General features: G+C 29.9%; 1 protein-coding gene across 2 annotated transcripts in view; it reads left to right on the plus strand.

The window, feature by feature from the left end:
* LOC107454945 (glutamate-gated chloride channel) overlaps nt 1-25,608 on the plus strand; it is a 116,661-nt gene that overhangs the window by 66,261 nt on the left and 24,792 nt on the right. For both annotated transcript variants that reach the window (XM_087157196.1, XM_043040940.3), the window contains exons 2-3: nt 10,180-10,264; nt 14,774-14,853. In XM_087157196.1, the coding sequence (XP_087013322.1) occupies nt 10,188-10,264; nt 14,774-14,853 (157 nt within the window). In that variant the 5' untranslated portion in view covers nt 10,180-10,187. The remainder of the gene's footprint in view (nt 1-10,179; nt 10,265-14,773; nt 14,854-25,608) is intronic.

Raw genomic sequence — 25,608 nt, forward strand, 5'->3', positions numbered from 1 at the left:
TTCTAAACTATTCTGATAACAAAAAGTTCGCCATAAAATAAAAAAACAATATCCCCCTTAACATGTCCATTTTAATTTTATACTAAACAGTTGGTAGAATCTTTCTCTCTCTCTCTCGTAAGATTTCTTGAAATAAACCATAAGTGTCACTTTCGTTTAATATAATCTATGCCATACCATTTAAAAAGGTATGAGATCGTGACTTGCTCCGTATTTAGTTAATAAGACGAAAAAAAAGTAAAGATAAACTTGAAATGATGCCATCTAATCTTGACAGAAAAATTATTTTCATTTTGCCTTTTACTGTCCAATGCAAAAAAAAGAATTACTTAAAACACGTTCGTAAAGTTTTCTAAAACAATTTTTCTTACCCGAGTTATGTCTTTAAGAGTTATTTCTATCCTTTTATAAATTATGTGATTTTCATTAGATGGAAAAAAAATAAACTGAAGTGACATTTTGACGTTAAAGTGCATGTTCTTAATGTTAATTTCTTATTTACGAACAACATTTTAGAATTACTTAAAAATTTATGTTTACAAGCAAAAACTAAACGTATGTTTTTATATTAAACGCCAAAGACAATAAAAATTTACAGAAAAATCTTAGCGACGTTAGCGATATATATTTTAAGAAAAAAAGTGGAACACATTTATTCAATTAACTGAACTGATCGTTCTGTAAACCGAATTCGTGTATTAACCAAATCGTTTAATTAACTAGATCCATCGAGATGCGCGCATAATTTTTTTTCATTCACCAAAATCCATATTTATTTTCCAGATCGGATGGAAAAATCGTTCTTTTGTCCTTTGGTGTCCTTAGAAAGATGTACCCCTTTTCTGTACACACTTGTTCCATGTAAACACAAGTTTGCAATATTTCAAAATATGTACTAGCACTATAATTATCAGGCTTAAGATTTAAAAGAAGTTACCGAAAACAGTATCATAGCCGTTTTTTTAAAGTTGTACAATTATTCCGATTTTCGATCCATCGGATGGGCCTCGGTCCTGACCGTATAAATGATGCTCTCTCTACTCTTCGTAGGAAATAATACCTCTCTTGACTCAAATTTTTCCTCTTTGACATCCCAATCCTTTTATCAACCCTTTAACCCAGATGGGACACCAGTGTCCTTTATACATACATATTTTTCAGACGCTATTACACGCGAAAAGAAATATTTTAGTATTTTTTAATTATGGAAACAGTCATATAGTTATTAGAAAAAAATTCTGTTAGAATATCGGAATTATATTTGTTCTGAAATATAAAATCCAAAAAAAGTAGTTTGAATATTTTTTTCACACTCACAAATTAACAATAATTGATTTTGTAAACTTCAGGCATGAATAACTGTTTCTCTTAGATCTAAAAAAGTGCAAATTTGAAAAGTTATTATTTGGAAGTTTGAATTTTTTTTTTACATTTAGAGCAGAAAAAGACTCAGGTGCTTCATGCTGTATTTTACAACCATGAATTATTAAAATGATAACGATAATATTTTTCACTTATATTGAACGAAATAAGGAAAAAAGTATAAAAAATAGGTCAAAGGGTAAATTCAAGATAGTGATTAAAGCTCTCTTCGAATGAGAGGGAAAACTTTAAGCTGCCCCATTTTGGATCTAAACCAAAACTTTAAAATCTAAACTCAGCTCTACCCTCTTCATTCTCCTATGGCACGGAAGTTGAAAAATAGGATGAAATGATATAGTCCTGCATTTTGTAATAACTGTAATGCCTAAAAGTGCCAAATTAAGTCCCGATAAATTCAAATATTGCGCTGTTAGAAATTTCTCGGTAAAAATGGTTAAATAACAATTTACTAAACCGTTATTTTACCACATGCAACCAAAGCAGCTAAATAACCATAACAAAAGATGATATTCAATCTGTCAAGTGTGGGAAAAAAACGTTTAATGATTGTTTTCATATGGTATTGTAACATATGTTTAATATGGTTTAACAACCAGAATCTTATAGCACCAACTAGACCCACATAATGAAGCCACTTAGTTCCCTGTTGGTGGGTATATATTATAACCGAGAGTGTCAATCTGTCAATTTCATGACCGACAGAGCGAGGTTCGAATCCCAGCGTTGACGCCATAATATTTCCTATAATCTTATGAACACATAAAGAGCTTCCAGCATCCTGCACACCCCAATTTGTAATCCTGGACTGTTAGAATATGATACTCTATTTCATGCATAAATTGAAGAACTATCTCCTATGTCCAATTAAACTTCTTTTTTACGATTTTGAACTCATGCTAGTTGTAAATGGTAAAAAAAGTATAGTTTTGTAATCACAGGTTTTTTAACAATACTTGTTGTAAACGGTATCAAACCCGTAAGCATAAAAACTGACTTACTGTAAACTTACTGAATAATTGGATGAGCAACCTTCTGCAACTTATTTTACCATAATTTTAGAATGAAAATTCTAACAGATATTCGCGAAAATCAGAGAATCATACTGTCATACAAGCCATTTTCCCCCTCAGCTGGAAACATACTGTAACTGAGACTGCTAATCGGTTAATCTCAATACCGGTTGAACAGAGGTTTTAATCCTATCGTTGAAACCACAATATTTCTTTCTATTCCTTCAGTACATGAAGAGTTTCTAATGCCCTGCACTCCTCAATGGATGACCCTAAACTATTAGGATATGTAACTATCATTCCTAATAGTTTAGGGTCATCTTTAATAATGGTAAAAATTGCGCAGTACCCAGAGAGCTTCAATGACCGGTTGAGTTCGATATTTACTGTTTAGAAACTATGCCAGTTGTTAATGGTTACAAAGCCGTACAGTTTTGCATTCACGATTTTATAACTATGCCAGTTGTAAACGGCTTCAAAACCATAAAGGTAAAGAAATGTTCCTAACCATTAACTTTATGTTTAATCGGATGGACAGACTGCTCTTGAAAATGAAAACTCTAACAGTCTGAACGGATTTGGAATACACATTTTTCATTGAATTTCTGGTGTCTTACTTATCCAGAATACATACGTGAGAATGTGACCTAGGGTGGATTATTCCGTAGGCGCCAAAAAGGGAATGCTTTTCCTTTTTCGCAGACAATAAAATCCGTTTACAAGGGATGGCCCAGAGAAATGATGGTATTCTTCTGGACGAGGCAGTCGTAAAAGTAATGAAATCATCACTAGTGTTCATCCCATGTCTCTCACACGTGAGGATCTTTATCGTGAGATTTTTATTGCTGATAGAGAATCAGCAGATGAAGTCTTCATTCGAGATTAAGACAAATAGCAAAAATAAATCCAAAACGTGGAAGTTTCAAAACTGGGATCAATGGGGAACTGCTAAATTGAGTCAATATTTTTTTGGAGAGGAAGAATCTATCCGTTACCGATATATCGGAGAAAAATTTCAATAAACCTTTGTGAATAAGAAAGAAACCTAAAATATATTTTAAGGGGGAAAAAAACAGTGTTTTCTTCAGTGGTATAGATTCAGTTTTATAAGACTGTTGCTTAATTTCAGTGAGGATTTTTCGCAAGAATAAAATGCAACTTGAAATTGCTAATTAAGAGCTTAAAGTGAAAAGGGTTTAAGTAGCATTTTAATACAATTAGAAAGTTTAAAAATTTTAAAAATGGCATAGAGCTGTTCACAGAACAAAAACAAAATTTTGATACAATGACGTGGCAATAAACAAATTCTTATCAAACTAAATAAAAAAACAAAGTAAATAAAACACTAATAAAAGTATGCAAATAGACAAACTATTGCTTTAGTTCTCTAAGCAAGAGCTTCATCAGATAAGACAAAATAAACTTTCCCCAAAAGACCCGTTTACACCAGAATATACAACAAAAGATAGGGTATACTTTGTGCTATGTAGACTAAAGGATAAAACAACGCGAATAAATCACAAATAAAAACAAATAAATGGACATACTATTGTTGCAGTTCTATAAACATTTAAACAGAGGAAGGTTCTTGCTTATAGAACTGAAACAATAGTATGTCCATTTATGCATTTTTGTTTGTGCGTTGTTTCTTCTTTTAGTCCACATATCTGCGTTGTTTCTTCTTTTAGTCTACATAGCAAAAAGTATACCCTATCTTTTGTTGAAAATTCTTTATACACTGCTAATCATAACATGTCTTTTAATCACAAATTTTGAGCTTTAACAAAATGACTATTTGAATCGACTTTTTTAACCTATAATGTCTCTTTGAACCATTAAGGTTCCCAAATGCCTTTGGAGACGAAATTGCAAAAGGATTATTTTAGATTTTTTAAAAAAATTTGTTTAACTTTCTACTGTGCATAGAAGATGCTAGTAAAATTCGAAAACTTTGAAAAAAATCAAATCGTGAATGAATAGCCAAAATTCCTCAAAATTATTTTTTAAAAAAAAGCTCCTAAATCGTTCCAATTTACTTTTTTTTAATTTTGTCCACTCAATAGTGTTTATATAAATCATCATAATATAAGACAATGCATTAAACATACAATTTGTTTAAATAATTTACTGTTGGTTTCTCAACGCATTTAGTAAAAACGGTTAAAAATACAATTATCTTTTTTCTAAAAAATTTCGCTGCAAAATATTAAATAAAAGTTTGATCAGTTGACAAGTCCTTAGACAGATATGTTGAAAATGCTTTTACAAAATTCCAAGTAAATTGGACTAACATATTTTAAATCATCGCATTTAAAAGTAGTAAAGATAAGGATAAAATACGTATTAAGAAACAAAGCTAAATAGATAAGTCATGATGTGCTTGCCTATGGGTGTTTAATCTTTTGTGTCTGAAGACCACGTCAATAAATTTGTCCACATCAATTCCCAAGAGCCACATATCTGCTAGATAATATAGTATAGTAAAAGAAATTCATTATTAGCAGGAGAGAGATAACAGTTAATTTTAGCGCTGGCTAATAAGTTTTGTGATTTCTATTATATTGGTATTCTGTTAAAGCTGATTGCTTGAAACAGACATTATATTATTCTGATAGAATGAACATAATTACAGTGCAAAAGCAACTATTGTGAAGTAAAGGAATTAAATTTTTATATTGTTTTTGCATATCATGAATATCGTGTGGAATATTTATAGTTACAATTCCCAAATGGTTAGTTTTATAGTTACAATTTTCTCTCCTCAAAGTACTAACCTGTTTTTGATTTTGTAATTTTTTACCACTTTCTCTGACCTCTGCTTAGGGTTTAACTGTTTAATTAGTCTTTCTTTATAAACATGAGCCAAAGATATTAAACTGCCCTATATATATATATATATATATATATATATTTATTTATTATTTATTATTTCTAATGAGCTGCACAATCAGTCTTGCCGATGAGCAGATCTAGTGCATTCTCCAGAGGTGGTATCCACTCTTTCAGGACCACCACAATGGGTGAGATACCGTTGGTCATGTTAATTTGGACGTCTAGTTTCTGCCACATTAGATGGCAGCGCCGAGACTCTATTTGGATGCTAAAGTGCACTAGGAGTCATGAGAATGAGTAAAAGTGCACATGAAAAGTTGCGCTCCTTGGTTATATGTTAGGGAAAATCTTGCACAGTAAAATCCGTAAAATGTCTTAATTTAGAGAAAGAGGGAACTCTTAGTAGTTGCTATTGGTTTATGAAATAGATCGAACGTTTCCTACACAAGAGCAAAGGGAAAAATGTCCTGCTCTTAATTAAATGCATACTTCAGCCAAAAATAGATTTAAGAACAGGATGTGGTTTTTAAAAGTGTGAGAAAGTATTTCGTTTAGAATAATTAATTAGGAATAAAGTAGGAGTTGTTTTATAGCAAAGAAACTAACATAAAAAGATTAATAAAAGCTTTTTATGTTACATATATATATATAATAAATCTAGCTAAATATTAGATGAGATTTGGTGTAACTTTTTGGTGAATTATAAAGTTGTTTGGTGAAACATCTTGATTTTTTCATCTACTTATTTAAAAATGCACTTTAAAAATTTGTTTCTCAAAATCGAGCAAAAATGTATAGTCTCAAAAGCAAAGAGAAATGTGTGAGAGAAATTTCCATTGGCTGTCGGCCGAATTCAAACCAAGATCCCTTAAGGTAGTAGTAGGATACTTTAAATACTACAATTGTGCACCTCAATCCAGGGAGAGTTAGGAAGCTTTATATAGTACCCGCCGCAATGACACATCATGACATATCCTTCTGAAAGTTTAAATACGGTAAATAAGCAAAAAGAGAATTTAAAATTACCCATCTCCTGACTAAGGTATTGTGATCATATTTTCGAAATTGTAACTTTTTGCACCATTGAAATTAGAAATAATGCAAACTTTCTTGGCAGAATTAGCAACAGACTGAATTAAACCTGAGTGACATTAGTTAGCAGTTTTTGAGTAATGAAATTTCAAAAGAGAAGTCATATTTTTAAATTTTCTTGCATCAGGAACAATCAGACCAATTTTGTTCAAATTTCAGTTTTCGTCATTTAAAGTTACATAGTTTAAAATGAAACAATATTTGTTTTCCATATCAAAACATGTTTAACCATTATTAAATTAAAGAATAAAAAATGAAAAAGAATTTTTTAAATTATTTTTTCAATGGAGATAAGTGAATCGCACAATTGCGTACAAAACTTTTTTCGTTTGACTTAAAATATTTTCAGAGATAAATTGAAATACGGAAAAAATGAAATTAACAAAAAGTGACCCAAACTTTCGTCCGTATTTTTAATTAAACAGTTTTGACTACCAAATTCCCAGGTTGCAGCTGACCCAGATATCTTGAAATAATAGTTCAATTTTATTTAGAAAAAGCGCGTTTTTATACTTTTTATTATAAATTTAAATTAAAACTGCATCAATTAATTAGCACGCTTAAGTACCATTTCTTGAAAATCCGATGATTAGATAAGAAGTTATTCAGATATTCCGATTTTCATTTCGCTCTCATTACATAGAGGGGATACTTTTCATTTATTTTGGGTTACCTAATTTTATTTTATTCTAAACGTACAGTGCACACAAAAAATAAACAGTCCACCCCAATAAATATTCCTTTTTCAATTTAAAATTCAAATTATCAGAAACTAATCGACCGATCTCACTCAAATTTTGTACTTTACACGTAAAATGGGATTCTTTAAAATGAAGTAAAAATTGTATGCTTTAAAATACAAATTTTGTTTTTACTATTATTACATTAAATGATAAAAATTATTAATTATTTACTAAAAGTTATTTTTTGAATGGAATTATTCTCGGATAAATGAATTTTATAATTGTATGCAAAAAGTTTTCAATTCACTTAAGAAGTTCTCGAGACATGGCGAAATACGTAAAAAATAGGTCCAAACTTTGGATCGCTCTCTTGACCAAACAATTTAGACCACATTGACCAGATTGCTGCCGCTCCTTATATTTTAGAGGTCAGAAAACGGAATCAGTCTAAAAAAAGGTATGTTTATACAGAGAAAGTACATTTTTCAGTTTGATTTCGTAACTTAAAATATTGTCTGCGCTAATTAATTAGCATATTTGAGATCAACCTCTTGAAACATTGAGATTGTGTTCTAGAACATGAAGATCCGATCAAGAGTTATTCAGGGTGGTCTCTTTTTTTTCGCTCTGTACATATATTTCACATATACAAACTTAATTTTGTTTTTAAATATGAAATTTATTTTCTTAGCTGTTCATTTGAAACAACTTAAATAGGAATACAAAACGCAGATGAGACGTTAAAATTTTAATTAAAAAATAAGTCTTTCAGCTTGAAATAATTCATTTTAAAAATTAACTCCTGTACTTCAAAACCTCTTTATCTCTTTATTGCAGTTTTAATGAAATATATTTATAATACGTTTCTCCTTTTCTGGCATTTTCTATCATTAACTTAAACTCACGCATAGGGAGAAATATGAACAGCTTTCTGGAGTATTAAATCATCATTAAAATTAAAGTATCACATTAATGCATTCTAAGGTAAGCTGATAATACGTTGCATCAACATTTCAAAAAAATATTTACCAAGACTTTTAAGGTTATTAACTCTCAAATAACTTTCAAGAATATTACCAAATAATGTGCGTAATCTTTCCAGTAAATTATTCTTGTGGTTTTAGTTAAAGAATTTTAAAGAAAGGATTTGCCTTTCTTGGTTGAGCTTTTAATCTCTTTCCATCATCTTTTATGGAAATATATATGAACGTTTTTGAAACAATTTATACTCCATTCACTTTTCATCATTACTCATACATTAAGTAAAAAGTTATTAAATGGTTAAAAATCCATGCATTTTCGTGCTTCTCTGTCTATTTAATAAATGAAAAAGATAAGTTCATATGTATTGGTTTTCATTTTAAAATTATTTTCATTGTAAAACATATTATGAACCTTATTAATTTTTCAATATATTTGTTTACGCTTGGCTTGCTCCATTTGAATAAAAATGTCTTTCAAATGAATATTGTTGAGTAAGACAGTTTAAAAACCATTAATTTAAAACATTAATTATATTTTATAACCGCCGTTGAACTGCCGACCCAATTTTTGAGTTTACGACTACTAATGTTCAACTCCGTAGCCTTTGTAATTTTGTTCCCGATCCAGAAGACAAGGGAACAATTGGAACAAGTATTGACAGAAATTTGCCTTCGTGGAGAACTTTTTTATGGAACTAACCCGCATTTGCGTTATATGGAGAGGAAGACCACGAGAACCTCCCACGGTTAGGCTGACTGCAGAGGGACTCTAACCCATGATCCGTCTACCACTGAGGATATTTCACGTCAGCAATGTAGTCAGTGCAAGCCGGATGCGAATTCGTATCGACCAGCCATCGCTGGGATTCGAACCCAGTTCACCTCAATATAAGGCGAAAGCTCTATTCTCTGAGCCATCGCGGCTCAAATCATTAATTAGTAGAGTTTTGTGATAACAGCAAATTTTAGTGATATTAGAGAACGATTTCTAAGAACATAGTTGTTTATTATCATTTACTCATAAGCTAAATGAAATTTTTCAAATAAAATAAACTCTTTTCTTTGAAAAGAATTGACTTTAAAACTTCATAAGAAGTTATACATTTTCTCAATAAAGCTTAATCAAACGTTCTCATGAATAATAGAAGACGCGAACTTTAGTTAACAGTTCTTCCTTAAATATATTCTAAAAATATTCAGTTTATTTTCTTGTAAATATTTTTAAAAATATTTCAAAAACAAAGTAACCAATTAGGATTTAAATCAATTAAAATTGAACTAAAAAATCAATTTACCATTAAGCTTCATAACTTCAACGTTAAATTTAATTCAATTTTTATACAAATAGGTAAAAAATGTTAAAAAAAAAGTGCAATTATGTGATAAATGTATTCAATTATGAATTTTTCTGCTTAATACTTTTCTCTTTATAAATTTTTTAATGAAATTTAAGAATTGTAAGGTGAAAAAGGAAAGCCGAAGACTGTTTTTGTTAGAAATTTCATGACTAAAGCTAAAGATTTAGAAACAATAGCTCGTAAAGAATTCTTCAGTATGGATTCATAAGACGGCTGAATATTCACATTTTCGCTTTTTAATTGATGTAAATTTTTTTCGATGTAACCCAATTTGGAGGTAAGGGTCAATTCTTATGAAACTCAATTGTATTTTTTACATATCTTGCCATTGTCATAACATGTTATTTTACATTCATTTTTCTTAGAAGTACAAACAAATATATTCTTAGTTCTAAAACATCCATTTATTTTATTAATTCTGAGTTAAAAATCATATAATTTCGTGGAACAAAATATTTAGCGGTAATAGTATTTCTATTTCAATTGAGAATAGGATATATTTTTGTGCTGTGCCTAAATAAAGTAAAACAACGTGAATAAATTTAGAGAAATTAGTATATTATAATTTTGCTTCTTTTAGGAAGAACTGAACATTCAGGCACCGAGGAAGGTTCTTCTTTATAGAACCGAAACTATAGTATGTTTATTTCTGTGCATTTATTTGAGCTTTATTTATGCTCAATTCAGGCTTTTTAATGCTTTATTTGCACTTCTTTTTGCATTTTTTCTATTTCAATCTAGTAGATGTTTGCATTTTATTGATCAGTTGCAAGTTTTGCAAATATCATGTGTTCTCTAATCATTTCTAAACATTTATTCTTTTTTTTTTTACTCGCAGGGGTCCAAATGTGGGCAGTTCTTGTCCTGACAGTGATGGGTATTCAGGTGGCGTCTAGTTTTCAAATTGGAGCCTCAGACAACAAGTAAGTTACTAAAGTTTAAAAAAATTAAACTCTTTACAGTGATTTTTGTTAAAGTTATAGCATCTTATAGTTTAAAAAATAATAAATTTTGGCTTCACTTATTCCCTTAAGAAAGCCGACGTTGCTAATTTTTGTGCGAAGATCATCAGTAAACATACGAATATTATACTCTTATTGTTTTCAGTCAAATACAGCAGTGCGTTACATCAGGACACTGTAAAAATTGATATCTCGCCGAATATGATTCAGAACAAATTTTATTTTATTTTATAACCGTTGATGAAGGGCCGACCCAAGTTTTGTGTGTACGACTTCCAAGTAATTTCGAATAAGGGAACTCCTAGATCAAGTATTAGGAGAAATTTTGCCTTCTTGGAAGACTTTTTGATGAAACTAACCAGCATATGCGTTACATGGAGATGAAGACTACGAAAATCTCCCACGGTTAGCCTGACGACAAGGGGACTCAACAGTCATCAGTCTACTACTGAGGATATTTCACGTCAGCACTGTAGTCGGTGCAAGCATGATGCGGAATTCGTATCAACCAGTCATCCTGGGATTCGAACTCGGCTCACTTCATTGAAAGGCGAACGCTCTATCCCCTGAGCCATTGCGGCTCCTGATGAACAAATCGAATTAATTATTTTTTCTTTATTATTTTGAAACTACGCTAGCTTTAAATTTTAAAAAAACTATATTATTTTGTTTTCAAGGTTTTAAAACCTTGTTTTATAACCAATTTAGTTATAAAGGGTTTCAAAACCGTAAAGGCAAAAGGTGCTTCTTACCGTGAACTTCATGATTAATTGGATGGTGAGACTGCTGCAGTTATTTTACCGTAATTTAAGAGTGAAAATTTTAATATTGTATAAGATAAGCACCCTAACCCTTAAACCATCCCACTGCTAACAGAATTAATTGTTATTATGTTAGCGTTGGGTTTTATTACTTATTATTGTTTATTATTATCGAAGATTATAGGAATGTACCGGACCAAAAAAAAATTATTTTTAAATATACAGTTTTTATTTGAAATCTTCCGTAATAGTATAATATACTTCGCAGCAAAAATTTTGATTTATTTAGATTTATGCTTTTCCTAAATTAAAATGTTAGGAATAAATATCCTGTTATTAAAATCGCGCAAATGACAGGCGCTGAACGCACTACCAGCATAAAAAAAATATCTAGATATTAATAAAAGAATCTAATAAATTAAGACCAAATGCAACTGCTTCATTAAAAATGACAGCTCTTAATGCAGTGAAAGCATTATCTAATTACTTCACTCTCTCGTAATAAAGCTTCTGTTTTTCTATTCAGTTTTGCTTAGAAAACAAATGTCGAAAATAATTGCTAACATTGATTGATTATTTAAGAAGTTTGGAAAGAACATTTTTTTCAGAAATAATTATAATTGATCACAGTCCTATTTTTCTATGGATAAAGAAGCATTTATTTTTAAAAATTTATTAATTTAAATTTAAAAAGTGCAACAAATTGCGCATTAAATTCTTTTAACAGAACTAAATCATTAAGGGTTTTTTTTCATCATTAAAAAATATTTCATACAATACAATATCCAAAAAAAAACTAAGATATTTTTGTTTTTTAAATTTTTTTCCTCTGTACTTGAGCATGAATGCATAAATGTAATTAAAATATCTTAAAATTAACTAAAGGCAAAAATAATCATATTTAAAAAAAAATGCCTCGTTCGCAATTAAGAATTTTATAAGTTTTTAAAGTGTTCATTTAATTTTTAAACTATCAAAGTATAATCATTGCCTTCTGCAAATATAATACGACGCATACTCAATGATCAAAAAAAAAATAATATTTCAAAAAAGTTTCAAATTTTCTAGAAGTTAAAGCATTTGTAAATGTTTAAAATTTATTACATTCATAATGTAATTCATGAACTATTGTAAATTAAATTTTACTTAATTTAGTGTAAATTTTAATAAAAGTTTGCATTATAATACGTATGTTATGGTTAAAGTGAGATATCCGTTATTTCATAGAATAAATACGTTTTTCAGTTAAAGTTATAGTTAGTGTATATAATTAATGAATTCCACGATTTAATTAGGTATTCTATCGAATAACGATTACTTGATCGTTAATTCGCTTACACGCTGCTTTTAGTCAGTTTGGAATCGCTTATAGCTGCTTGGCAATGACGTGTGTGCATATGCTACATTCCGTTGTTTTTTAACGAAGAATTTTGACTGTGTATTTATGTTAACTTTTGCTGCTTATGCTTATCATTTATCAATTAATCATCTGCAATAGGGATAAAATGTATTTTCGAGAGATTTTAGCTACTTATGATCAATTGATTTATAAAATAACTATGAAATTTTTTATTTTTCACTTTAATGTTCTATCATTAGTTATTTCATTGAATAACTAGGTAAAGTATGAAATTTTTCATATATTATATTATAACAGTGTTTTCATCATAGAAAAAAAATGGGTGAGAATTTCTCACCCTTTCTCTAAAACAGGGTGAGATTTCAAAAAGTTAGGTGAGATTTCTAAAAAAACACAAAAACTCTTGAAAAAAAAAATCATTTCTTTAATTATAATACATTTTTAACGTCTTCTACTTTTTAAAGTATTGAATATTTTTGATGCATCATCATAGATGATTTTGCCTTTACAAGGTATTTGTCCATCTTGCATAAGTGCATAAAAAATTTGAACGTCTTACATGAAGAAACCTTACCTACGGTAAACGCGTGGTTGCAGAGAAATGTATTTTGAAAGGGGTTCCGTGGTTGTGTTTCTGTTGTTCGAAAAGGTTCTGAACAATACTGGTAAATAGGGAAGCTAGATAATGGGGCAGATGTTGAAAATAATGAAAGACCCAGTAAGAAAAGTGAAACGGATTTTATTCTAAAAAGCGTAATTCGAAGCTTTTTCCGAAATGCGAGAAATTCGCGAATTTTGAAATTGATTTATAGAATGCGCGAATTTCTCGCGGTAATCATTTTTTAATGCGAGAAAAGAAAAAAATATGTGAGATTCTCGCGTTCTCGCGCTGTAGTGAAAACACTAACTTACTTGTCTAGTTCTTCATGAAATACTTAGTTATTCCATCAAATAACTGAATTATACACTTTAACGTATACGTATGTAACATATATGTTATTCAAAAGTGCTATTCAAAAAAATGAATTCAAATTAAATAATTTTTATTCAGGGAAATATAAATTTGAAAAGAACAATCTATATTCTCATGAAAAAAGGATAATAAAAAAATATTTTTAACATAGATTTTGAATTATTAATGTGTGGTTATAAATTTTTCAAATTAAAATGAAGATAAAACTCAGAACTTCGAATGATTCCGCTCTTCTCCATTTTATGCTACATTTCACGCTATTTCTCTCCAAGCGGCCATTAACGCAACTGTCACGGCTCAGTTGGTGGTAAACAAAACTTTGAAGTTTCCTAGATTTTTGATATGTTGAGTGTAAATATACAATTTATAATTTATGAATTTAAACTTAATTAAATTGAATCCATCTTTTCTTCCCTGCTCACTGTGTTTCTAACAATCCTACTCAAATTGTCTAAGAAAACAAGTTGTTAGAATTAGGAGTGAGCATTATTTCACAGATTACACTCGTAGCAAATCAAAATCTTTATTTTATTCTAATACCCTAAATCGTAAATTAAAATAATATTTAAGGGAATATTTATATTTACCAGTATTTACATTATTTTAGAAGTCCACAACTAATTCGAGAATTTTCTACCATTTTTATGCTAAGCATTTATTCCTTGGTTTAGAGCAACGGTTCTCAAAAGATATTTTGCGGAACCTTAGGGTTTCGTGGGAGAGTCAAAGGGTCCAAAGACCATTTTAAAGTAGTTTTTTTTTAATAAGCATTTTTAAATCTGAAATTATATCTAAATTCAATCAATAATCCATCATGTACTTATAATTTTAATTATCTTTACAAAATCATTTAAAATAAAATATCAATAAGAGAGGAATGACAATTTCTTTAAAAAGAATTTAAACAATTATGAAAGGGACGTGCATTTATGAAAAAGTGCAATTGTATTTCAACTTGCATTTTTCAAATCAAAATAAAATAACTAAATTCGTTAATAAAGAAATATGTTTCCCCAAATAACCGTTTTTAAAGTTTATAGTGGTTATTTTTATTTCTCATTTCATAGCATTACAAAAAAATAAAAAATTAGGTGGATTTAGCTCCAAAAATTAGCTTCGAGACTGCAAACCCAATCCTTTCTCGTTTTAAATATAAAAAGCCTCAAAGTGAAAACAGTGTTTCAATTGTTAATATATTTAGAATTGTCTTTATTTATCTTAATTCTATTGTCAAGGCACTGTCGAAAAATGGTTGATTATTAAGGGTTCCGCATCCAAAAACAACAAAACCGCTGATCTAGAGAGATATTTTTGTTTTGCAGCAAGCATCTATTTCTGTAAACGTTATGTTGAAAATTAAATCATTCATTTTTCAGGTTTCTTGGCTTCTCCGACAAACAGATCTTAGATTATTTACTTGATAAAAGTAAATATGACAAGCGCATGCGGCCCGTAGGTAATTATATCATTCCTTATTTGTGGCTTATTTACTTTATTTACCTTCTCTTCCATACTACGTGACAATTAAATTATCTGACAACATAATCAAATTAGTATGTGTAGCACAAAATGTTTTCGTACTTTTGCTGTTATACATTTAAATTTGTGTGTCTGTTAAATATTTGCTTGAGCATGTACACCGAAGAGCCATTGCATTATGACCACCCTCTATCTATAACAGTGTTTGTTAACCTTTTTGGTATAATGGACCCCTTTTCAAAAGAAGTCACGGACCACCCCCCTGTGAAAAAAATAATTGAAAAAACCATCCATTATTAGAAAACATTTAATTTTATTATTTTAATAGTACACAAAATTTTTATAATTAAAATTTTTAATGTGAAGGTTGATGCTGCTTTTCCTTATTTAACAAATTGAATTGGGGGATAGTTTTCTACAAAGCAACGCACATATCATGTTCAACAGTTAATCGATTTCGATGTTTTGTTTTATTGTCACGATTGTGGAAAATCCCGCTTCGCAAAGATACACCGTAGCAAACGGAATTATAGCTGCCATAGATAGCTTTACAAGCAATGGGTAGGCTTTCAAACGTTTTAAAAATTAGGAGTAGTTGGCGGACCCCTAAAATATGACGCATGGACCCCTTAGGGATTCATAAACCACAGGTTAAGAAACCCTAATCTATAACAATGGGGTCTGCCAGGTTTTCATGGTTTCTCGCCCTGGAACAATGTTTTCATGGGGCACATTAGGACCCATAATCCTCAAAAACAATCCCTGACGTCTGTAAGCTACTTGAACATAGTTGCAGACCAGGTTCACAAATTCATGGCATCAGATTTTCCTGCGCGGGATGGTGTTTACCAACAGGATAATGCACCATGTCATAAGAGTCGAATCGCCGAGGAACATTCCAGTGACTTTCATGTCATGTCTTGGCCCCGAAATTCACCTGACCTTAATCCAATAGAGCATTTGTGGTCCTACTTGGAAAACCAAATTCGTGCTGCCACGCCACCCCTCTCAATGTGAAGGAATTGCAGGACCAGTTGGTGAGCGCTTGGTACCAGATACCTCAGATTACCTATCAGCACCTTGTGGAATCAATGCCACTGCTGGTGCTAGCAGTTTTGAGGGCTAAAGGTGGTCCTACAAGTTATTAGCAGGGTGGTCATAATGTAATGGCTCTTCGGTGTATATCGATAATATTTGCAGCAATCTATCGATATATTTACAAAAGCGTCTGTATATCTTGCGAAGCAGTCCATGTTTGCTTATCTTCTAATTCGTTATTATTTATTTATGATAATTTATTTATTGATTGCACTGGGGAGCATATTTTTGTAGCATGTATGCAAATACTCGATATTGCCTAATTCGAGAAAACATATAGTCTATTTTTTTTCTTTGGCCAAGATGTGCAAGTATAAAAACGCTATATAGTATAACAAGGGGTCGCGTAAAAGTTGCGTCAAACTTCTAGGGGAGTTATGGCACATCATCTAGATTAAATTAACATAAAAATTCATGCCCAAGAATGTCACCATACGCAGCTAGGGACTATTCCCTATTATGACTTGTTAATGACCAAGATCAATAAAAATTTCATTAAAAAAACTGGAGCTTGGAGGGAATATCGATTGCGAATTTGAAATTAACAATACAAAAGTATTAAAGATCTCTTAAAAAATCGCTTGTAAAAGAAAACATAAAAAATTGCTACTCAATTTTATATATTCTTAGTAAATAAATTAGTCAAGCAATAATGTATTAAACAATAAATTAGTGAAAAATTAGTCAGTTATAGTCTGTTTAGTGAGAACTGAGTAAAAATAAACATAAGAGTAAAAATAAACATAAGAGTAAAAATAAACATAATGGTTTGCTGTTTATCAGCAACATTACCAACTTTTATCGGTTCCTCGCTAACGCGGCAATTCATTTCTCACTTACCATTAGTCACATTAGCGTCGTTTGTTATAGCTTTGGCGTCAATCATGCAGAAGTAATGCCAAGTGCCAGGCTAATTTGTTTACTTTTGCCAAAAGTCGCTACAATTCGATGAACAGAATGTATAGCAAGAATATTGTATTACCCTCTCCAAAATGAGGGTGCCTACTTATTATTTGAATTTTACAAAATTTAAGGAGGTCATTAAAAATTTTCGAAATTTAAAATATTAAAACGTTTTAAAATATTGTGATGGCAAAAATTACGCAGTTTCAATTCAAAATCGTTGCCCCAGAAAAATTTAACTTGCTATACATTTAATAACGATTTCCTTTAGTATTCAAAAATATTTATTCAAGGTTAATCGAAACAGATCATTAATAAGTCTTGCATACAAAAATTTGATTAAACTGAGTACCCTTGTCTTCAAATGTTGAGCACCCACATGAAAATTACTTTAATTCGGTTATAGATTCGCACAGTGTAACGATTTGACGTAATAAGTATGTCAGTTTGCGAAGTCCTTAATCTCTTAAGCAATATAGGGACGGTAATTAAGTTGAGTGTTTGATAACATAATCTTTTGAAACTACCTTATTAATGGATATAGAATATCCCTTTACAATACAAAGATGGATTTTTCCCGGAATTTTTAAGCTGAATTTCTGACGGAACTTTAAGTTAAAGTATAATTTCAGTAAAAATAAATAGCATTCTAAGCGATTCTCGTAAAAGATTATAGTTTCGTTCTTATTTTCTACGTTAAAATATGATTTTAGTTATCCAATTTCATTTCCTCGTAAAATAGATGCATACTTATTGAAGGATTTACAAAAAAAATTAACATTAAAAAGATGAGGATGCAACTTATGAGTAAAGAAAATAACTTCAAATAGTAAATTTTATAGTTAGATTTATAGACATAATATTAACTTTTACAACTTGATGATATAGTACAATCAAAGTATGAAATTGTTTTAAACAAATTTTAAGATAAAAATTTTAGGATAATACTTTAAAATAATAAGTTAAAATGGAAAAGTGCTAAAAGAAACTAAAATTATATTTGTTTTTTGTAAACAATTTAAATACAAAGTTAGAAACTAAAAATAAGCATAACGGAATTTTAATCTAACATACATATATTTAAAATTCCGTTTTACCTATTTTTGGTTTCTAGCTGTTTATTTAAATTGATAATATAGTTCTTATGCCGTTTAATTCGAAATAAAAAACATAAAACATCTGAATCTTATGCCTAATTTTCAAATGTGTTTTATAAAATATTACAGACTAAATTTTTTTATCGATTTTTATTATATAATTTTTTTCTTTAAACACCTATATGACACATTACAAAAATGACAGTTACACAGTATAACACATACTAAATAAGTTAGATTATTTTTACATAATTTTTTGATCGTGCAAAAAATAGCTGAAGCCGAATTAAATTAAAAAGGACAAATGTAAATTTTACCACAAGAAGAGTTTAGTACGAACATCTCTAAGATTGCTGTAGAGTGTAAAATCTAACAGTATAAGAGTCGAAATCGGTTTTATTGCATCAAATGTAAATGACATTACACACTTTACAGACGTCTTTACTCGGTGTGGTAAAAAGTGTCAGACGTAATCATCACCAACAAATAACTGTCAACTATTTAAAACAACTTTTAAAAAATGACATTTACGTTACATTTTGGAAATGATAGCTACAAGTTTTACTGTCTATGTATTTAAAAACTTCATGTGAATACTGTACACATTTCTAGAAAATTCGCTAAATAAAGTTAAAATTATTAAATAATATTCATGTTGTTACACTGTAAAAAATAAACTGTTACATTAACAATTGAAAACTGTGAACTTTGTTGCCAGGATAAAACTGTTTATTTCACGAAAAAATACCGTTATTTAAAAATGGATGTCCGTTTTTTAAACAAACAATTATTTTAACAATAAACCCTATTATTTTCACAAAAATGCTATTATTTTTCAAAAGAAACTCGGTAAAAAAAATATCAGCATTGTTTGTCATTTACAGATCAGGGCGAGCCGAGAGCAGAATTTACATGACCAGACAACGCAGGTATTTGAAACCGAATCTCCTCGCTGGCAAGTGTCTTTATCTTAAAAGTCTTACTTACTGAATTCAAATTTAAGATTAAAATAAAACAATATTGGGTAGCCCCTTAAAAAAAGTCTGGCAATTTAAATTACCAATGAATGCAGCAGATAATAATCAGGTAGAGTATCAATTCGAAAATAAGAATCACGAATCACAATTGAAGTCGTATCACAATTTTATTTATAAGTCGTTCGAAATCATAAAATAAATTCCGATAAGTAAGAGCAAGAATAGAAAATAATCGTAAAATGATTTGAAGTTATCGCACGGTAAGCAAAACTGCATGGCAAAAACTACAATGCGAATTGAAAGCAGTTTTAATGCGTTTATGATTAGAGTGAAAAACAGAAAAAAACTGTTTTGTGTGAGAAACAGCTTTAAACCATCAATTATTTTAAAAAATCGAGGGTGAAAAAACGGAAATTTTTGCGTTTATGGAATACGATTAAAAACGGAAAAAATCTGCATTTTGTAAAAAAAAAAAAAAAATTAGAATTTACAGTCAATTCTTACAATGTGGACGTTAATAATCACGTTGTAAATCGGGTGATTGTTCTATAGGCACCAAATTTTTTTATTTGTTAGTTTGAGCTTGAATCTGAAGACTCTGAAGAGCTGATTGACAAGTCAGTTGGAGGCAAAGGCATTGGCACATCAGGTCCATGAGGAACGAGGCGTATGGCCGATGGAATGTAATCAGAATAAGATATTAGTCTTTGATTTTTCTGGTTATACGTACGAACTTGGCAGGAACAAAAGTAAAAATCATCCATATCATGTTTCACGAAATGTACAGAGAAAAGAAGACGTTAAAATTGCTTCCGAAAAAGTGACTCACGATTACGCTTGCTAGTGTTCTTGAGAGGTCTGCAAATCAATATAAGAATTTGACTCCATTTGTAGTGACAGATTGTGATGGGGAGAGGGGCGGTGTCATAGAAGGGTACATTTATAGATTTAACCAAAGTAGAATGTTGTTCAGGAAAAAAGGAAGAAATTCAAAATATGTAAGAATTCCTTTAATTCCTTTCCATGCTCATAAAAATTCAAGTAAAATTAAATTTTTCAAGAAAAACGTGACGAGATAGAAATTTTTCGTTATTTTTTCATTCATTTCAGCTCTAAAAAATACATCAAGTTCAGCTATCAGTTCCCTTGTATTTTTTTCCTCGCAGGTCTGCGTAATTAAAATTTTACCGAAATCTATACAGAACAATTCTTCCTTTTTACTAAACAGCTTTATAGATTAGAAAACTCTTCCAAAGAAATAAATTATGCAAAAATTAAACCAGTTCGCGAATTTCATTGCTATATGCTAAAAATATTTCGTATAATAATATCCGTGTAAGGGAGGTTTCAACGACACAAGAATAAATACTCCGTTTTATTTTTAAATTTATTCGCGCAATTCTCCACAATCATTGTTCTTTATTTTGTCGCAGATATCTTTTGCTTTAATTGTCGTCTTATTTGCTATTTCTTCCCACTTATTAACTTTAACCGTGTACTCTAGAACATAAAGAGGCAGAAAGCTAGAAAAGAAAAACCATCTCGATACCGCCTACACACATGGCGTAGGTGGTTGGTTTGTTGATTTAAGAATGTATTTGCTTTGGGTCAATGAAAGATAAGACGGAGAATTTTATTGATTCTTCTTCGATAAAGCTACGATAAACACTTGTGCTCCAATGGCAGATGCCTAAATGTCTGACATTCTTGCCGCAAGCATTTATTCTAATTTTCAAGACAAATTTAGAGAAAGTTTGTGATTAATATTTGTTGATGTAGAATAATCTGAATCATTATTTGTAAATAATAGTAAATAAGGAAAGTTTATTTCAGAATTAAATAAATATTATTTAGAATTTAATAGACAAATCCCTTATATTATTAAACATGAACTTTATAGCAGTGTTTGATGGTATTGTTTGTTTTAGGGTAGTTTAAAACAAGCTTATTTAATAAACTATTTTTATTGTTTGTAAACTCTTATTAAGTATTTTGTTATCAATATCTTTATATATATATATATATATATATATATATATATATATATATATATATATATATATATATATATATATATATATATATATATATATATATATATATATATATATATATATATATATATATATATATCAGGGCTCGAAAAAACTCAGAAATTTCACTCGTCCCCGAGGACGGCTTGTCCAACAATGTACCCGTCCTCCTTCGAAACTAACCCGTAGCTTCTAAATAAACAAAAATATAATTTTCTCTTATTTATTGCTAACATTTATATAAATTGCTCAATGAATTAGTAGTTACTAGGATTACATTATACAGTAAAAGAAATACTAGGTTACTAATAGTATAACCTAGTATTTCTTTTATGAAATAATTTAAATGACAAAGGTCAAGTTATCTGGAATGTCAAATTATCCGAGGGTACTGCGTTTATATATATATATATATATATATATATATATATATATATATATATATATATATATATATATATATATATATATATATATATATATATATATATATATATATATATATATATATATATATATGAGTGCGTGCGTGTGTGCACATTTAAATTTTTTCTTTAACTCTTCGTTAAATTGTCGCGTTGAGTTTAGTACCTTGAAAATCTTGAAAACTATCTTGAGAGTATCTATTCTATTCTATTCTTGCTGAATAATTATTTTTTGCGATAATGCATAAGATCAAAAATAAAAAAATGAACGCATATCTTAGTGTTTAATTCCATATGTATAAGAAATATTATTCATAGAACCCTTCCTCTCCAATAGAATATAATATCGTTTTCAATCATTACAATATCAATAAGCAAAGATGAAAAAGTTGCCTTTAGCGTTTATAAAATATGCTTTGCGATTTCATTAACGAGGAAAATTTTCCCAAATTGTAATTAATCCACCGAATTAAAATTTGACCATATACAAATAAAGAAAGAAATTAAGTTTAGGATTTTGTAATGTTTTGGGGGCATTTTTCTTATTGCTGACTATGCCCTCTTATTTAGCCGAAAATTCATTATAACATTCTTGCTGACCTACTGGTGTTTCCTTACAAGGGTCATTCTTGTTAATAGGTTACTTTGCGTGATCAAATCCTCAGTGATGCGATTAACCTGCAATTCCTTGTAAACACACTGTCAAACCGAATATAGGCGTTAATCAAGTCCAGAGGCAGAGTTACGCTTTATTCAATGGAGATTTTTCATGATTATTTAAGAATGACTAATTTTTTTCAAGGGGCTTATCATAATAAATTTGACTTTAACAAATGTTTCAGTTTTTGCAATAATTGCAGGAAACTATGGGAAATCCGGGAAAAACGTGAAAATTAAACGCTCCTAAATACAGTAACATTGATAATAGAGATGAAAATAAATACATATTAGAAACAAATTTATATCCGAATTACGAGCTATATATATTTAGCTCATCGTATATACTTACATAGCTGTTTTCGTTTAAAAAATACCCCACTTACCCTTCGAAAAAAATAATAATAATCTAGCAAAGCCTTAAAGTTTTGGCTATATGTATAAAGTTATAAAGCTAGTTTAACTTGATATAGTGTTGTAGTATTTCGAATTGGCATAAAGTTTTTAAGTTGTAAAATATTTCTAACAATCCTAAGAATTATGCGACCTGAATATTAGACAATATTTCGTCGGCTATGTTTTGGAGAAATGAAGTTTACATTTCTGGTACTTACTCAACTGAAGCTTTAAATTCAATTAAAGATTTAAATTCAACTATTAGACCTACAACGTTTTAACCAAAAACGATCAGCTTTATTCTTTGTTTGACCATTCTTATTATTAATACTTAAAACAAAATTTGAAATCAGCTTGAATTTTTCCTCTTTCTTGGGGGTCTAAGATCTTACTAAAAGGGGAAAGGCAGGGACAATTGTGCTAGAACCCAGTAGTGTTGAGAGCCCAATTGATATTTCTTATAGTAGTTGATTTTTTTTTAAATTTTATATAATTGCAGATGGTTTATTTTCATATATTTTATGTTTTCACACAATAAAATAGGGTTTCTCAAAATTGATCAAAAGTGTGTTAAAATATCCCCAAAACAAATAATAGTCGAGTTTGAAAACCCCATGTATTCAAAACTGCAACTGTATATACTCATTTTTAAGAAAAATGCTAGTTTCAAAAGTGATGTGGATGTAATGTGTGAGACAGATGTTCGTTGGCGGCCAATAGGATTCGAACCAAGGAACTCCGGGCTCATAGTAAAAGGCTCTAACCACCATAGCTAAGCTGTATACATAACTCAGGACATGAAGAGTTAGGAATCTTCATATGTTTCACTCGTTTAAAAGTTTTTTAAACGAAGCAAAGAGTGAAATTAAAATTACCAATCTCCTGACTAAGCTGTTGAGACTATATTTTCCAGATTGCAACAATTCTACCAATGAAATTGGAAATGAGTATGTCATGATGTAGAATGAGCAGTAAAATTAAAATATGATTTGCTAACTCTTTTGAGAGAATTAGTGACTGACTGAGTAAATTTGAGTGACATTTATTTAACAGTTCCTATAGCTTAGTCTGAAATTGGTAATTTTAATTTCATTGTTTGCTCATTTAGCTATATCTAAAAACCTAGCAAAATTAGCAAATACTAAGACCCTTTAACCTTAGGTACTACGTATTATTTGAATGGACACTTTTTTGTTTTTGGATTACAAAAAAATATTTTCTTTCTTTTTAGTATATGCAAAATATTACCTTTTAAAAATATTCATTTATATATTTATGATTTACCTTTTAAAATTCATTTATGATTTTCCAATTATGTCTATAAAAAATGTTTTGAATTATATGAACTGGGGCATTAAATCTTTTTTTTCAATGGATATTTTGAATATTTTATGGTGATGGTTTTAATTCATGAGGCCGTATATTATCCGCATTTATTATCCCCAGGAATCAATTTTAAAGCACCGTACGTTCTTTCTTTATACCAATTTAATGAATATAATTATCAGGACATGTTTCGATCGCAGCGTGCAATTTTGCATTCCGACAATAACGATATTCGCAGAAATCCTTTCTGTCAAGGATTTCTGCGAAAACACAATTTCGTTAGCCACATCATTCTCAACACATATTGATTTTTGAAAATTTCTTTTTACTGTGACGTATACCTGTCGCTAGCGCTCCATCGATTTATTATAGTAATTAAAGTTGCATATCCTATATTATGTTTTCTTTTGTGTGTTCCGTAATGGTTTTGCAAAAAAAAAGTAGCAAGCAATTTAAAATTTATTTTGGATCAATTCTAAATTCATTTATGATTGTAACGAAAAATAGGTTTCATGCATTTAAAATGTCAATAAGTCGTAAAAAATTAACATAAAAACGTCTAAACGGACTCATTTTAATTATTTCTGACAGTTAAGATGCACTACTTAGATCATAAAAACAGTAAAATAACATTTAAATCTCATTAAGTAGTGATTAATATAATTATCTGGTTTTCCCGAATAACTGTTAGAATTTTCATTCTGAAATTACTGTAAAACATCTGGCGGAAGGCAGTCCATCCAATTAACTGTAAAATTTACGGTAAAGTGCATTTTTTTCGGCATTTACGGTTTGGAAATCGTCTACAACTAGCATGGTTAAGAAACCGTGAATACTAAGCCATACAGTTTTTTAACCGTTTACAAACAGCATGGTTTCAAAATCGTATTATTTTATTGGACATAGGGGATAGTTTAGCTGCTTTCTACTGCTGCAATCTATGAGTGAATGAGAGTATCATATTCTAACAGCGCAGGGTCACAAATTGGGGAGCGCAGGACACTGGGAGCTCTTCATGTTTTGATGGGATTGCAGGAAATATTATGGCGTCACGGGGATACGTTGGAGCATGCTGGGACTCTAACCCCTGTCTGTCACGTGATTGACAAGTATCTCGGTTATAATATGTACCCACCAAACTGGAAGTAGCTTCATTAGGTGTGTCTAGTTGGTGCTATAAATACGGTTGCTTAACCGTATTAGGTGAAAGCAGTTAATAAACGGTTTATCTCACAGTTAACAGTTCGAATACATATTATTTATGGTTATTTGACTGTTTTGTTTGAATATAGTAAAATAACAATTAAATTAATTCTTATTTAACCATTGTTTGAGTGAAATTTCTTACAGTGAACTGAATTGGGATTCTAGGCGTACAGTTTGAGCATACATAATAATTACAGACATAAATTAAAAAACAAACGCATAAATCTCCTTTTTTTCTAAATTTTAAGGCGGATAATTGTTGCAGAGGTAAAATCTTGACAGTTGAATATTTTTCAACATAAAAAAGAATATCGGTCTGTGTGTTCTTCATAGATTACTAAACCATTTTACCGAAAGCGATGATATTCGGCATACTGATAATTCGAAGCACGGGGAAGGTCCTGTAAACCTTAGAACATTCGATTACGAACCATTCGAGGGGGAGGAGCAAAAAACGATGGGTAATTTCCTGATTGGTTTAGAACACGTCATTAATGAAAATTAAATTAAAAATGATTCCGTTTTTGTTTTTTTTCGTATGAAGATAACATTTGTGCTGTTTAGTATCTTATAGCTCTAATCAAGAAAAGGAACTTATAACTCCCTTTTCAATA

Source organism: Parasteatoda tepidariorum, chromosome 2, assembly GCF_982258835.1.
Source record: "Parasteatoda tepidariorum strain Cologne lab strain chromosome 2, Ptep-v5.0, whole genome shotgun sequence".
NCBI classification, from domain to species: domain Eukaryota; kingdom Metazoa; phylum Arthropoda; class Arachnida; order Araneae; family Theridiidae; genus Parasteatoda; species Parasteatoda tepidariorum.